Source organism: Protopterus annectens, chromosome 13.part0, assembly GCF_019279795.1.
Source record: "Protopterus annectens isolate FY-2018-M chromosome 13.part0, PAN1.0, whole genome shotgun sequence".
Taxonomy (NCBI): domain Eukaryota; kingdom Metazoa; phylum Chordata; order Ceratodontiformes; family Protopteridae; genus Protopterus; species Protopterus annectens.
Window position 1 is genome coordinate 870,900,628 of NC_056747.1, and position 17,879 is coordinate 870,918,506.

General features: G+C 41.7%; 1 protein-coding gene across 1 annotated transcript in view; it reads right to left on the reverse strand.

Annotated features, from left to right (window-relative positions):
* Positions 1-17,879, reverse strand: part of HEATR6 (HEAT repeat containing 6) — a gene marked incomplete in the record, with an annotated part of 1,433,578 nt that overhangs the window by 549,630 nt on the left and 866,069 nt on the right. The window contains 1 exon segment of the mRNA XM_044054904.1: positions 9,187-9,545. Within this exon segment, the coding sequence (XP_043910839.1) occupies positions 9,187-9,545 (359 nt within the window).

A 17,879-nucleotide genomic window follows, 5' to 3' on the forward strand; every position in this document is an offset into this window, starting at 1 on the left:
GTCTGGAGCTATGATGATGGCCCTTGGTTTTTCATCCCTTATCTTTAACAGCACTCTGGGAAGAAGAGGCAGTGGAGGGAATGCATAGATCGAGAGCTGTGTCCAGGGGAAGGACAGAGCATCCACTTTCCAAGCTTTGTGGTGATGATCCCTGGTGCAAAAGGTTAGAAGAAGGTGGTTGGTTGGAGATGAGAAGAGATCCACCTGGGGAGTGCCCCAATGCTGAATGATGTGATAGAAGATGGTCTTGTTTAGTTGCCACTCGTGAGGATCCAGGACCTGCCTGCTCAACTGGTCTGCCAGGGTGTTGAGCCTTCCTGGAAGAAACTGAGCTATCAGATGAATGCCCATGGAAACTGCTATGGACCATAGTATCATGCTTTGTCTGCCAAGGGGTAAAGAGTGCGTCCCTTCCTGCTTGTTGATGTACCACATGATTGTGGTGTTGTCTGTCCTGACCAGAAGAGTACCAGGAGAGAGAAGATGCTTGAAATTCATTAAGGCCTGCTGGACTGCCATCCATTCCTTCAGATTTATGTACAAATGAACCTGTTGAGAGTTCCAAGTCCCATGAATGCAAATGCCCTCTAGATGAGCTCCCCAAACAATGTCTGAAGCATCTGTGGTGAGAGTCTGGGTGGCAGAAGGTGGACAGAAAGGCAGGCCTTTGTTCTGTGCACAGGCCGTCGCCCACCAAAGGAACTCCGTTTGCAGGCAGAGAATCAGAGGAAGTGTCAAGTCTAAATCCTGAGTGTGTTGACACCGAAGGTTTTTGAGGTACCATTGTATTTTCCTCATATGCAGTCTGGCATATGGATCATCAGAATACATGAAGCCATGAATCAAAGGACTTGCAGGAATTGACTTGCAGAGAGCTGGGTCATGCTTGCCAAATTTTTGAAGTAATTCGAAAGATCCATTTGTTTCTCTTGAGGGAGGCATACCATCTGGGTGGCTGTGTTCAGGCTCACTCCCAGGAATACAATATCCCTGGTGGGTAACAATTTTGACTTCTTTTCGTTGATGGTGTAGCCCAAAGAGGTGAGAAGGTTCTTTACAAAGTCCAAATCCTTTAGAAGTTGCTCTGGAGAGTTTTCCTGAATAAGACAATTGTCCAAGTAAAGGTAAATTTGAATGTTTCTTTGCCTGCAAAAAGCAATGACTGGAGCCAGGCATTTGGTAAAAACTCTGCGAGCAGTAGATAAGCCAAAGGGCAGTGCAGAGAATTGGAAGTGCCTGTTTCCCGCCCTGAAGCGAGGGAACTGACTGCAGCTTTCCCTTATTGGGATGTGCAGATAAGCTTCTTTGAGATCCAAAGTCACCAGCCAGGAATTCCTGGCCAGCATTGGCAGCAACTGCTGAAGAGTGAGCATTTTGAATTTGGGAATAACCAGAAAAGTGTTGAAAATGGACAAATCCAGAATAGGGTGCCAGTGCCCCCTTTATTGGGAACCAGGAAAAGCCTTGAGTAGAAACCCTGGCCTATCTGTAGTGCAGGAACTGGCTCTATTGCTCCCAGGTTTAGTAAATAAGAAACTTGTTTTTCTGCTTCTGCCCTTTGAAGAGGGGGGATATCTGGGTATCCTTGTTGGACAGGGAATGTGTGAAAGGAGAACTTGCGGCCTTGGGATACTTTTTTGAGCACCCATTTGTCATCTGTGATGGTGAACCAGACATTTGCAAACATGGCTAACCTTCCCCCCAAAGGAAACCCTGGGCCTGCAGAGACAGGCAGGGGAAGGCCGGAGTCATTAGGAATGCTTGCTTTGGGAAGTTTGCTTAGAACTCCCCGATTTTGAAGAGGAAGCCATTTGAGGGGTGGAAGTCTGTCCTCTAGAAGAGCTGCAACCCCTAGACCTAGTGCGACTCTGTTTACTAGGGTCAGGAAAAGTCCAATTCTTAGAAGGGTAATGTCTACTAAAACAAGGAGGCTGAACTTTCAGAAAGTCCTTAACAGTTTGCATAGATTTGGCCTTATCTCCAACTTTTTCAACACCTCTTTTGCTTTGCTACCAAAAAGATTGTCCTTGTGCAAAGGCACATCCAATAATTTAGACTTGACAGGTTCTGTAAGGGGCTGTTCCCTGAGCCAAGCAGGTCTTCTAATGACAGAACCAGTAGCTGCTGCCCTGCAAGAAGCCTCCAAAGTGTCTAAACCACAATGTAGAGAATATTTAGTGATGAGTGGCAGAATTCAATAAATCATGCATGTCCTTACTCTCCATCAGGGAAGGAACACCAACACTTTTAACCTTAACAGCCTCCAAAGTATGCTGCTGATACTTAAGCATATGAAAAAGACAATTAACAGACCTAATAGCCAGGGTGGAAGAAGTATAAACCTTTTTACCCCATCTATCCAAGGCCCTAGATTCCCTGTCGGAAGGAACAGGATTTTTAGCAACAGTGGCTTTAACACCCTTAGGGCCCTGAGAAATAATCTCTGGATCAGCAGTAGGATTCTTGAAAAGGAACTGATGAGAATCGGGAACTCTATAATACCTGTCAGGCTTTCTGGGAGCAGGAGGAACAGAATTAGGAGTCAAAGAGTTCTCCATGAAAACATCAACAACCTCCAAAACTGGAGGGATAGCCAAAGGCTTATGCTGTGGCAAATCCAAGAATTCCCTAATCCGTTTCTTAGACTGAGGATAGTCCTGACTTTCCCATTTGAAATGCTCCCTAAGAGTATTCAGAGTATCCTCAAAAGAAAAATATTCTGGAGGGAAGGCAGAAGGGATGGAATCTTCTGCATCAGAATCCTCAAAACCAGAAAAAAGTGGAGAGTTTCCCTCTTCATCAGCAGAGTTGCTGGAAACCTCAGAGTCTGAGGCAGAGAAAGCTTCTGGGGACAATTCCCTAATCCTTTTAGAAGGAGGTGGCTGAGAGCCCTAAGAGTCAAGAGATCACTAGCCATTTTAACCATCTGAGCCTGAAGCATTTGATGGGAGACCAATGCTTGCTTAGGAGTAGACTTTCAGCTGGAAGGCCTGCTAGAAAGCCGGAGGGACTCGGAAGGCCTAGCCACCGCAGAAGTCTGAATCAAGGTCATCGGTCTGGATCTGGTCTCCGGGCGGAGAAAAGAGGCCTCAGAACCTGGCACCTGCGTAGCGGCTCTGGATCCATCAGAGGCAGCGACTGGCAGTGGATCAGAAGACAAAGTGAAAGCCTGCGGTATGGAGGACTCAGAAAAGGTCACCGCACACACCTGCTGCTGAACATCTGTGGACTGCATGGGCAAAGAAAGCTCCTCACTGACTACCGCCGGGCCGACAACCAATTTAACAGGGACATCGTCGGCTAATTCGACCCTAAGCCTGTCACGGTCCTTATCCTTGCGCTTCTTAGGAACATCTGAAGTCGGGAGACCAGAAGACGCCATACTGACGAACTTAGGCCAAACTCCGAAATGCTTGAACAAGATCCTAGCTCTACGGCATATGATACACGGGTTGAAAGAAGCACAGAAAACACAATTAGGGACGTCGTGCTCAAAGCCCAAACAAGTAATACAATAGGAGTGAAAATCATGGTGTGGAATCTATTTTCCACAGGCAAGACAGTTATTAACTTTCTCTGACATTCGTTAAAGCAAGAAAAGAGGGTCTCCAAAGGGGTACTTATCTGGGGATGTCTTCAACTAAGCAGTCGGAATACAAAAAGAAGGTACTCGGCCGACCGGCACTCATGCAAAATGCTTCTGCTTCGGGCTCCGCAGCAAGAAAGACTGAGGAAATGGCGGCAGCTACCTTCTTTTGTACCCAATGCCCTGACGTCAGGCCTAAACCGAAGGCAGCCAACGTCATATACCAAGGACTTTGGTATTCTGGTTGACTGTGGGCTACCGGGAGCCGGATAACCCATTTGTAAGGACTGCAACAGAGAAACACGATGAACATCACTAGCATTCCACAATATGTCTGAAATGTAACCAACTAATTTCCGTACACATAAATGTTAAGCTGGGTGTTAACTGTATACATGGCTAAAGAAAGTCTATCCAAACTCACTGAACAGTTTGCTCTGATTCTTTCCTTAACAGACGGGCATTGTGAGGTTTCTATCGTTATTTTTTTCTGTCACATGTAACCATTTACTTTGTGCTTTACTGAATTCTGCAAGTACAATGGCCATTTCTTGAACATCAGTAGTTAACTTGTTACTGCCTATGTTTTAATAGCATAGTTCAAAATGTTTAATTATAATTTCTACAGTGTTATACAATGTATTTTATATTGCCCCAGTATTACAACCAATGTTTCATAATTTCTTTTTGTCTTTCTGACCTCTCTGTTTTACTGTCCCATAGCTTTATTATACACCATTTCATTATGTTCCATAGGAAATATCCTTTTCCATTTCCAATAATACATTTTCCTTTTCCCTAACTTCTTCAGTTAAGGTGACCACAGTAGTGTCTTCTTTGTTTTCCTACATTTGTTGGTGTTTGCTAGGAATCTTTCCAGCCTGTGCCTGAAATAAGTCAGTCTTGATCAGTGCACTATCCAAGTAAACAAATACAAAAGAACAGAATAAAACAGAAAATATATTCTTAAACTAACCCCCACAATTTAGAATAACCCAATGTTCAACTACTGATGTACGATGAAATTCTAATGATCAGTTCTATGATATTAGTTCTTCATTTATTGAATTATAATTCCTTTTATAAAATAAAGGTTGCTAGCTGATATTTAAACTGTACTGACATCCAAAACTCCTTTATTTGACAACTTACAATAACATGGACTGAGCTACCAATGGGTTCTCCAAGGGCAAAATCTAACATTCTTATATTTTGCCCTAACAACAACTTCATGTATCGTTCATTCTGGTTTTAAAATCAACACACTTTATAAACACAATCTGTAGCACTTTAATTCCCTGATCATCTCGTTTACTACTGGTAAACATATCTCCAGTTATTAACCACACCAGAAATGTAGAACAAAACAGCAAATGTCCAGGTAAAACTCCACAGATTTATTACAGACAGTTAACCACTTTTGTCCCCAAATGAGACTTCTGCAGAACTGCCATTATTAAGACACAAGCCATTTAAATAATTAAATAATTTAAACGGCTTGTGCCTTTATATTGGCAGTTCTGCAGAAGTCCTACTTGGGGACAAAAGCACTTAACTGTCTGCAATAAATCTGTGGAGTTTTATCTGAACTTTTGCTGTTTTTCCACATTTCTGGTGTGGTTATTAGTTAGATTTTTGTTGGGTTCATATTTAGATATCCAGTTATCACTATTCTTGGTGCTATTTGCAAACATACTAAGTTTCTTTGTGAAGACTTTCTGTTCCATAGCACCTGAAGTAGAACTTCTAGACATACCAACAAATATCAAAGACTGTAGATTTATAGAATTTTGATTATCAACATTCTGATGCAATATTGTGTTAAAACTGTTCTGAAAGGATTTTCCTCTTCACATAAACTGACACTACCCCAACTACTTTGTCTCTTATACATTTAATACATATTTTAACCACCAATGCTTATAGGTAAGTTTCTCCCTCTATACCGGTTTTCAGTAATGATTCCCATATTGATCTCATTATTGTATAAGCAACGCTCTAGTTCCAGAAGTTTATTTAAACTCCTTATACCGATTAAGATGAACTTTAGTTCAGTGCAATTCAATTCATGATTTCTCATAACTTAAGTAGATGGTAAAAAAAATTGGAAATTTCTAGTCAGCTTAGAACACACTATCTTGTTTATAAACACAGCTCAAATATGTTCCATCTCTTGCAAACATACAATTGTTATCCCTCACATTCTTTCAAAGGAAAATATGACTAACTCCATTTCACAAAGCCAACCTTTTAAGGTCACTGTTTATCATACTAGATTTTTTGTTGCATTTCTTTAAAGTAATAATTTGGTGATAAAAGGAAGTCAGAAAATCTCACTCTTGCATTTTTTCTCAAATGTTGATGATTTCCAAAATTTCCTCCATTACTTTTCAATATGTTGCCCCTTTATATTCTCAGACACTACCATAAGGTCTACTATGTCTAGGTAATATAGATTTTGGTTCCCAGCTCAAAAAAAAATTATTTCCTTAGTTACATCTATTTGCTCACCCAATATTTCATACACAACACACTTCCAAAACACGTTTCCAGCTACCTCTTTCATCACACCTCTCACATTTGCCATCTACCGAAGAAAAAATTCTTTGGCGTCTGCTTGGGGTTTAAAATTACTTATGGAAACACTCCCAAGCAAAAATCGTAAATATTCTCAATTTTATTGCATATTTGGAAGGCATACATATGCCCTCCCACTGTTTCCATGTGAACTGATTATCCAATCTCTCTCTTCCCAATGTTTTATAGTCTGCTCTGATTGATTCCTGTAATTACTGAGCAATATCCTATATGCCCTAAGAATTACCCACTTTTTAATGGCAGCTTCTGTTCTACATTCAACTGAAAACTCTATCAAAGCAGGTCTTTCACTTAGGATTACCTATCCCCTTCTCTTTGCCTATACACAGATATCAATCCCTGATAGGGAAGGCAGTCTCTAGCCTGCAGTCCAAATGTCTTCTTGGCTTCTTCCTATTCTATAGCCTTTCTCTCTAGTTATCTACTCCCTACTGGCTCCTTTGCCAGTTTCCTCCAGCAAATTCCAGCCACCTCTTTCTTATTCTATGTACTCCCTAATTTCAGTAATTCTTATTGGCAAAATCTCATTTCTCCATTCTCCTGTTAGTTTAGTTCTTAGAATAGTTTCTGCTACTTTACAAATAAAATATTCTGTATGGTTGTTATTCTCCTTAAGGATCTGTGACCAAAATCCCACTCTCTACTTATTTCTTGAATTTCCCCTCATGCTTCATCAGCATCCTACATTTGCCTTAACTGTGTAGCTCTAAAATATCCCTACAAATCAGGGGCCACCTTGTTCCACTGGAAGGATCAACTTATCCAAATGGACCCTTGCCCTCTTCCTCTCCCAGATAAAAATTTTCAGCTCTTTATTAATTACTGCCCACAACTTCTCCTCTAGTTGATAACAATATGCCTGGCCTGTACATAAAACTAAATTAACTAAACATTTTCATTGTTCGCATCTTACTACCCATACCCATAAACAAGAGCTTCTCGTTTCTCAGTTTTGCATTATCTTTTGTTTAGTCTCTTTCCACATACCTTTACCTGCCATTACAGAATCCATTTAATTCATTCTTCTCAACACTTCATTTCATTATGTCTGCAAATATGAATTGCTGAACCAATTCATGTATGGGTACATAATTTACAGCTATAACCCTTGTTTTATCTTCATTAATTTTACATCTTGAAAAGACTTTTGCAGCAAAATGTTCCACAACACTGAGATGTCTTTTTCTGGTTTTATCAGGTATAGAATAATACTGTATGCAAAGAAAAACAACTTTTCTTAATTACCATACCAATTATCTAATTTCTGTGTCACTTATTTTCTTTGCCAATGGCTCTAAATATAATGCAAATAAAATGGAAAGAGGACACCCCCTGCCTGGTTGCTCTGTTCAGACTCAACATATGAGAAAGGAATCCTCCCACTTTAATTTTTTTGCCTCCAATCTCTCATATAGCCTACTAATTAATCTTATTATTGTATCAGGGAATGCAAATGCTTCCCATTGCCCTAACCAGCTTACTCTGTCAAAAGCTTTGCTCTGCATCAAGACCCACCAACAACAGTGGTATTTTCTTACATTCTGCTACCCTCTGGATCATCATACTTCTATTAATGTTGTTAAATGTTTGCCTCCCCTCCACAAAACCACACTGATCCACAGCTATCAATGTTTGCAACACCTCTGCCATTCTTTTAGCTATTATAGACATAACTACTTTATAATAGTTTAAAATTGAAATGGACCTATTCGAAGCTTGGTATGATGAGTCTTTACCATCTCTTGGTATCACATCCATTGCAGCTTTCTTCCAGGGGTTGGTGCTTCCCCACTTTTTAAAATACTGTTAAATAAAACCTTCCAGATCTATATCACTTTCTTCCCTCCCAGCTTCTCTCTGGATCCACTTTATTAAGCAGTCACCTGTTGTGTGTCCACCAAAATTATAACGTCCATCAATGTTAAAGGAGAATGATGCAAAACGATATTTGATGCAATAATATACAGTATTGTACAGCTAGCTAACTATTTTGTGAAGGAAGATGTGCAAAAACACTCACTTATATGTGCACTCCTGGGTCTACACTTCAGTAGACCAAACTTTTACTTATCCGACACTCACTTGCCCTAGACAAAAGCATTGACAACTACAGAAGACCGACATCCGGAACACAGAAGGTAAGTAACCACTTGGCCATCCCGAACAAAAGCAATTAACGAAACTAAACCCACTGATGTGGGAGGCTTTGCCCCCCACCCCTGTAACTAAATATACTAACTTCAAGATCGCACTACCACGAGGAGTAAGGGGCAAAGTTCAGCAGTATGGCCAAGCGGTTACTTACCTCACATTTGAAGTCAGTGTTCCGTATGTCGGTTTTCTGAAGTTGTCGGTGTTTTCGTCTGGGAAACGGCAGTGTCAGGTAAGTAAAAGTTCGGTCTACTGAAGTAGACCTGCACTCCCAGACTATGAAGCAGTGAGAATCAGTGCCGGACTAGTTGCCATGAAGCACATATCCCTTTCACTACAGATGAGGGTACAGAAAGATTTCAGTGAGTACATTACAACTCACAATTAATTATAACCACATAATACAGCAGTACATAGGGAACCAGCCATAGCTTTACACACTAAAATGGTCACTACTTTATGTCACATTTTTTTTTGTGGGGGGGTCTCTGCATTTCCTATTTAATACACTTGTTAGCTAAAGTCCATTACAAACAGTAACTTCCAGCAGAATAGACATATCCATAACCCACACTCCAAGTGTAGATCTCGTATACTACAATTTTCAGCTGTTAGAACCACTTACCTAGAGATCACAATTTTTCTAAAATTAACAAGGCATAAAGTAAAACTCATACTAGTAAAAAGGCACCTAAATGCCTTGATTGCTTACTTAAATCATGCAATATTACAGGACAGAACTAAATAAATAGAAAACTTTTAGCAGCCAATACATGCAATATGCTAAAAGAAGTAATTTGTATACATCAGTAAACAAATTACAGCTAATACATATCCCTACATTATTTTACCTGAAGTGCCTCTAGTCGAACAGGAGAAGGCTCATAGGAACAGCTAGATGTAGTGTTTGTATCACTATCAGAATGATACTCTTCTCGAGGCAACACAATAATGGTTATGCACTGATGAACCAACCAACATGGTTCGGATGGCAAAACTTCCAAATTGTCCTTAGAATGCCCATCGAGTTCTAGAAGTTGAGGTTTCCTCCACCATTCAGAGTCATTCAGGTGACGTGGGGTTGCTGAACCACTATTAAGAAGCCCTGATGAGCTAGGTTGTTGTAATAACAGTTGTACTTCTGGTAAAGGAGCTTGTGCGGAAACTATAGCTCCAAGCAAAGTGAGGCTGGAGACCCTGACATTGACATCTGCAAAGCAAAACATATATAATTAACAGGCTTCTTTGCAAATGTATAAAATAAAATCACTTTATATGTTAAACACTTGTTCTCCAGCAATACATGCTAGCCTCTAATTCACAATCCATGTTACACAAATTTTCCTTGCATACAAAAAATATTTCATGGCCCAAGAATATATTGATAATGTAAGGTATGAACAGCAGAGGGGCTAAGGTATTTCATCTACTCCTTTACATCAATAAACAGCACTTATGTTCTTCATAAGGAAACCTAGGAGAAATCTCCTCCATCAGAATGAAGCATGACAGATTATCAATGATTAAAGTGTTTCCTATAGCAATTCCAATGAAGGAGGGGGGTGGGGAGACAGGCAAGCCAGTCTGGTTGTCAGAAAACTATGCGATACTAAGGACTCACCAAGATGTTCTCATCATCATCATCTTTCGGCTTTTCCCGTTAGGGGTCGCCACAGTGGATCATCTCTTTCCATTTCTTCCTATCCTCTGCATCTTGCTCTGTCACACCAACTGCCTGCATGTCCTCTCTCACCATGTCCATAAACCTTATCTTAGGCCTTCCTCTTTTCCTCTTACCTGGCAGCTCCATCCTTAGCATCTTCTTCCCAATATACCCATCATCCCTCCCCAGCACATGTCCAAACCAAAGCAATCTTATCTCTCTTGCTTTGTCTCCAAACTGTCCAACATGAGCTGACCCTCTAATATACTGATTCCTAATCCTATCCATCCTAGTCACACCGAGTGCAAATCTTAACATCTTTAACTCTGCCACATCCAGCTCTGACTCCTGCCTTTTTGTCAATGCCACTGTCTCCAACCCATATAACATAGCTGGTCTCACTACTGTCTTGTTGACCTTCCCTTTCACTCTTACTGGTACCAGTCTGTCACAAATCTTGCCTGACACTCTTCTCCACCCTGCCTGTACTCTCTTCTTCACCTCTCTTCCACATTCACCATTACTCTGAACTGTTGATCCCAAGTACTTAAACTCGTCCACCTTTACCAACTCTACTCCCTGCATCCTCACCATTCCTCTACCCTCCCTCTCATTTACACACATATATTCTGTCTTAGCCCTGCTGACCTTCATTCATCTGCTCTCTAGAGCATATCTCCATCTCTCCAGAGTCTCCTCAACCTGATTCCTACTCTCACTACAGATCACAATGTCATCTGCAAACATCATAGTCCACGGGGCCTCCTGTCTGATCTCATCTGTCAACCTGTCCATCACCACTGCAAATAAGAAAGGACTCAGAGCTGATCCTTGATGTAATCCCACCTCCAACTTAAATGGATCTGTCACTCCCACTGCAGTCCTCACCGCTGTCACACTACCCTCGTACATATCATGTACCACTCTTACATACTTCTCTGCCACTCCCGACTTCCTCATACAATACCACAACTCTTCTCTAGGCACCCTGTCATATGCTTTCTCCAAGTCTACAAAGACACAATGCAACTCCTTCTGACCTTCTCTGTATTTCTCCAACAACACTCTCAGAGCAAACATCGCATCTGTAGTGCTCTTTCCTGGCATGAAACCATACTGCTGATCACTAATCATCACCTCCCTTCTTAACCTAGCTTCTACTACTCTCCCTCATAACTTCAAGCTGTGACTGATCAATTTTATCCCTCTGTACAGTTACTGCAGCTCTGCACATTACCCTTATTCTTAAAGATAGGTACCAAAACATCTTTTCTCCACTCCTCAGGCATCCTCTGACTTTCCAAAATTTCATTAAACAATCTAGTTAAAAATTCCATTGCCATTTCTCCTAAGCACCTCCATGCTTCCATTGGGATGTCATCTGGGCCAACAGCCTTTCCATTCTTCATCCTCTTCATAGCTGTCCTTACTTCCTCCTTGCTAATCTGTTTCACTTCCTGATTCACTATCCCCACATCATCCAACCTTCTCTCTCTCTCATTCTCTTCATTCATCAGCCACTCAAAATACTCTTTCCATCTACTGAACACACTCTTCTCTCTTGTGAGTACCTTTCCCTCACTATCCTTTATCATCCTTACTTGCTGCACATCTTTCCCAGCTCTGTCCCTCTGTTTAGCCAATTGGTACAGGTCCTTTTCTCCCTCTTTAGTGTCCAATCTCTCATACAACTCTCCATACGCCTTATCCTTAGCTTTCGCCACCTCTCTCTTTGCCATGCGCCTCATCTCCTTACACTCATGTCTACTTTCTTCATCTCTTTGACAATCCCACTTCTTTTTCGCCAGCCTCTTCCTCTGTATACTCTCCTGTACTTCCTCATTCCACCACCAGGTCTCCTTGACCTCCTTCCTCTGTCCAGATGTCACACCAAGCACCTTTCTAGCAGTCTCCCTTACTAGTTCTGCTGTAGTTACCCAGCTATTCGGTAACTCTCCACTGCCTCCCAGTGCCCGTCTTAACTCTTCCCTAAACTCCACTTCACAATCACCCTTTTTTAACTTCCAGCATTTAATCCTTGGGACTGCTTTCACACTCCTCCTCCTCTTCTTGATCACCAACGTCATCCTACAGACCACCATTCTATGCTGCTTAACTACACTTTCCCCTGCCACCACTTTACAGTCTCCAATCTCCTTCAGACTGGCCCTCCTACATAGGATATAATCCACCTGTGTGCATCTTCCTCCACTCTTGTACATCACCCTATGCTCCTCCCTCAAGATGTTCTACAGTGGTAAAATTCTTAGCATATGCACATACACAAGAGCAAAACCATGAAAGCCATGGCTTTTAAATGCCATCCTCCCTTCCACACCAGACCACAGTTAGTTGCTGTAGATCTCAAACCCTCTAGACAAGCATGTCTGATGATGAATGGAGACAAAAGCTTGGTATCTCCCACACTGCTAGCATACAATATGCAAGGGATACAATCTGGTCACAAATATATCTGAAAACAGCTATGAATATCACTAAAAAGACAGGGTTTCATTTCTGCAAGAAAAAGAGGTACGAGGAGAAAAAATAAAAGACACAAAGGCAAAAAACAGTGAAACAAACATAAACCCCCTAAAATTATTATAAATGAAACAGAAATCAGAAATTAAAACAAAGATCACACCGAATAACTTCATGACATAATACCAGTTTCGTCACATTACCATTAATGTACTGACCTTATGCTGCAGGTTAGTGCTACTCCAACACCACAAACTACAGGACTTTAGCCACCCCCTCCCCCTAAAATGTTATTCTCCACAGGTCAGACATTTTCCCCATTATATTATCCCTGTTCTTCACTTTACCAAATACCTTAGTTTTACAGTTATGTTAGGCAGTACCAATGCTCCAGTGTCAATTAAATGGTTAATACTGTATTTTACTCAGACTTCAAAGATGGTTGCACACTGATCAGTAAATTGACTAGACCTCTTCCAGTGTGAAAAATGAGAACTTGTTAAGAGTGTCAGGAAAACGTTATCAGTTTAGACAAAGTTCAGCTACTGGCTATTAATTACACTGTCTGGATATCAGCAATGTAGAAATTTAGAAAAAGCAAGAGAAAATATCTTCTATTTCTAGATATCGTAAATAGCCTTGCACCTCCTAGAAGGAAGAGACTAAAAACAAATAATGCAGTCTGTCTACCTAAAAAGAGTAGTATACAAATACAGGATCGTGAAAAAGCATGGAAATGTTGTTGTTGTCATTTGTCTTTTCGGCTTTTCCCGGTTAGGGGTCGCCACAGCGGAACTCCAGTCCACTAATGATTGGCAGTAGATTTTTTATGGTGCTGAGTTGCCAGCCCGATGCACAACCTTTAGCGAAGGCACGCCCATTCACGCATGTCTTTCGGAGGCCACTCGACCGCGGGGAGGACATGCAGACTCCACACTGGCAAAAATATAAAACACCTCAATATCTTGAAAACTTCAGAATGCTTCTCAATCATACTAGAAAGCAAATAAACGAAGACAAAAACTATACTATAATAACTTTCAGAATAATACTAAATACAACCCTAAAAATTTTGGGCATCCATTAAAGAAATCTTGCATCTTGGCCAAAAATTCAACCCAAACCCCTCTCCTGATAACTTATTTTATAGTATAGCATTCTCTAATCAAGGATTCCCCAACATCTAATCCTAATCCTGCCCAACAGCCACATATCACCACATCCACTTTCACCTTCAAACCTGTGCCTATGTCCTATATAAAACTACTCAAACTTAAACCAGGCTCTTCTTTAGCTGATGACCTTCAAATTACTAAATTATAGCAGCCAACAGCATTGTCTATCCTGTCTCAATCCTTATAAATAGGTTAATTCAGGAATCCCATGTTCCTTCTCTCTGGAAAAAGTCACATAGTATCCCTCTGCACAAAGGAAGACATTCAATAGACATTAATAACTTTAAACCTATATCAATCTTATCTCCCCAAGCTAAAATACTTGAAAATGTACTCAGAAACAATTGCTAAACTATCTCCTGTAGGAAGAACTCCTATCCCCTACACAACATGGCTCGGTCCTTCCCATAGTACGACCACTGCCCTGCTAACCTATATTGATATTGTCAATAAAGATAATGGCAAACTAGTCTCTTCCTTATTTCTAGATTTGTCTAAAGCTTTCGACCTAGTTTGTCGCAGCAAACTTCTACTTCAAATGTCCTCACTAGGTCTCTCTCAGCCCACCCTTCTGTGGTTCAAAAGCTACCTGTTCAACAGGTATCAGACAGTAAAATCTCACTCCACACTCTCTCCTTACCTCTCAGTCATAACTGGTGGTACCACAAGGCTCTATCCTTAGTCCCCTCATCTTTAACACTTCACCAACATCCTCTCCACATCCATGTAACATGCCACCCTAATACCATATGCAGATGATTCCACTCTAATTTGCACATTTGACAAAACATTAAACCTTCAAAAAAATTACTCAGGAAGCCTTAACACACACTGAAACATGACTTTGTAACTCACAAACCATATTCAACCCAAAAAAGACCAAACTACTACTTTTTTTCCTCCAAATCCCTCACTCATGAAAAAACAAAATTTAAAGTCCTCTCTCTTGATACCACAAACACTGAAGTCACTTCTCATTGCAAATTATTACGGGTGATAGTAGATGAACATCTTACATTTGAACTGCATATACATAAAGTACAGTTTTGTACCTACCACAAATGTAGATGTCCGATAGATATGCAACTGCAGTCATAACATATGGGTTGTCCTGCCTCAGGCAGCCCTCGGTCGGCCGAATTCCAAAGTCTGGGTCCGGCGTCGGCTGGTGTCGCCTCCTCTCCGATGTCACAACGGCTGGAGTATAAAGGCATCGGCCGACGCCATCTTCTTCAGTGTTTCTTGCCCCAGATGCCAGGTGCCCTCCTAGGAAGGCTAAATTTGGTGAATGGATAAACAATTCCAGACATGCACAACAGTAATAAACAGATACACCATAGGAGATACCCCCAGCTAAAAGGAACAGGGGGAATGGACCCATAAAGAAAGAAAAGAGGGGAAGGAGGGAGGGAAAATCCGACTGCAGTTGCATATCTATCGGACATCTACATTTATGGTAGGTACAAAACTGTACTATGTCCTTCAAGAATGCAACTGCAGTCATAACATATGGGTTGAATACCATAGCCAAGCTGGGGGTGGATGGTGCTAAGAAAAGGAAGGTGTAGCTAAAATGCCCTGCAGGACTGCCGAAGCAAAGCCTGCTCGGGATCTTGAGTATAAAGGCAGGTTGTAGTGTTTGGTAAATGTATGCACGGAGCTCCATGTAGCAGCCTCTAGAATGTCCTTTGTAGCCACTCCTCTTAGGAAAGCTGTGGATGTGGCTATAGCTCTGGTGGAATGTGGCCTAATATTGGCTGGCACACTTTTTTCATGGTAAGAATAGCAGAATCTGATGCAGTGACCAATCCATTTTGAAATTGTTTGCTTGGAGATTGCTTTTCCTTGTATTCCAGCAGCATAGGCTACAAACAGCTGGTCAGACTTTCTGGTGGCCTTAGTTCTGTCCAAGTAGTAGCGTAGTTGCCTGTGTATGTCCAAGGTATGCAGCAGTCTTTCCCCTTTATTTTGAGGATTGGGGAAGAAAGTAGGAAGGTGAATAGCCTGATTTAGAGACACCCTTGAAATTACCTTTGGCATGAAAGAAGGATTTGCTCTTAGGGAGACTCTGTCCTGATGAAAAATGAGGAAGGGATGTACTGCCATGAGTGCCTGTATCTCCGAGACTCTTCTTGCTGATGTAACTGCCAGTAGAAAAACCGTTTTCCATGATAGAAATTGCATCTCTGAGGTTGCTGCTGGCTCAAAGGGAGGAAAAGATAATTTTTCCAATACAAAATTGAGGTCCCATGCAGGTACTGGTTGTTTTCTGGGAGGCTTGATATTCTTTATCCCTCTCAGGAAATGCCTTAGCAGAGGATGTGAGAACACTGGTGGATCACAATTGTATCTTGCTGAGATTGCTGAGGCATGAATCTTTATGGAAGAATATGAGAGTCCAGAATGAAACATTTCTGCCAAGTATTCCAATATCTGAGGTATACTCAGTACTGTTGTATCCTGACCCCTGTTGGCAGCCCAGATGCTGAATCTCTTCCACTTGGCTGAATAGGTTTTTCTGGTGGACGGTCTGCGTGCTTCCAATAAGATGTCCTGAACTGCCTTGGAAAGAGTGGAAGCGGAAGGAGTTAAGGTAACCTCCAGGCTGTCAGATGTAATGTTTTCAGGTTTTGGTGAACAGTCCTGTAGTTGCGTTGTGTTAGGAGCAGGGGCCATAGGGGCAGAGGCCACGGTTTGGTCTGAGTTATGCTCAACAGCAATGGGTACCAGTGTTGCTTTGGCCAGTCTGGAGCTATCAGAATGCCTGTAGGTTGTTCTGCTTTGATCTTCAGGATTACCTTGATCAACAGTGGCAGAGGAGGAAATGCATAAATTTTTAGGGAATTCCAGCTGAAGGACAGAGCATCCGTTGTCCAGGCTAGAGCATGGTGGGTCCTGGTACAGAACTTTTCCAGGTGATGATTCGTGTGTGACGCAAAGAGATCTATGTCCGGTCTTCCCCATGTCTTTGTTATTTGTGAGAAAATGTGGGGATGCAGCATCCATTCGTGTGGATCCAAGAAATTTCTGCTCAGTTTGTCCGCCAGTACATTGTCCTTGCCTGGCACAAACTGGGATTGCAGGTGTATCTTCAAACTCAGTGCTTTTTCCCCAGAGAATCATTGTTAGTCTGCAGAGGGGTATGAATGAGTCCCTCCCTGCTTGTTTATATACCACATGACCGTGGTGTTGTCTGTCCTTATTAGTAAATGTCCTTGTTGCAGTGATTTTTAGAAACTCTCGATTGCATGCATCACTGCCAACATCTCTTTTTGGTTTAAGTGCAGATGTCTTTCCTTTGGTGTCCATTGACCTTGAACACATCTGCCCTCCATGTGCGCCCCCCATCCATGATCTGAGGCGTCTGTTGTAATTATTTGACCTGCTTGAGGTCTGTTGAAAGACATGCCTTTGTTTAATTGACTTGCTTGAGCCCACCACAAGAATTCTTTTTGCAGACATGGAATAAGTGGGATTACGTCCTCTAGGCTTTGGCTGTGTTGGGACCATAAGCTTTTCAAATACCATTGCAGCTTTCTCATATGAAGTCTTGCCAAAAGTATCAGAAGAATGCATGATGCCATGAATCCCAGGGCCTGCAGGAGTTTCCTTGCAGTCAGCTGGGAGAGCTGTGCTAGGCCTTTGAAGTACTCTGGTAACTGCTGTTGTTTTTCCTCTGTGAGATAGGCCATTTGTGTTTGTGTGTCCAGTTTGGCTCCTAGGAAAATAATCTGTTGGGATGGCAGTAGTCTTGATTTCTGAATGTTGACTGTGTACCCCAAGGCCTGTAGTAATTGCATGACACAGTCCAAGTTTTTTATTAAGGTTTGTTTGTTGTCTGCTTGTATGAGGCAGTCGTCCAGGTAGGGGTATATCTGAATTCCCTGGAGTCTGCAGTGTGCCACTACTGTTGCCAGGCATTTCGTGAACACTCTGGGCGCAGTAGATAAGCCAAACGGTAATGCTGAGAATTGATAATGCTCTGTCCCTGCAAGAAATCTGAAGTATCTTCTGCAGCTTTGTCTGATTGGGACATGCAGGTATGCCTCCTTGAGGTCCAGAGTGACCAGCTAAGACCCCTTGCCCAGCATGGGAAGGAGTTGCTGTAACGTCAGCATTTTGAACTTTGGCACAATGAGAAAGGTATTTAGAGTAGACAAGTCCAGTATAGGTCTCTATTTGTTTTCCTTTCTTGGGACAAGGAACAGTCTTGAATAAAATCCTT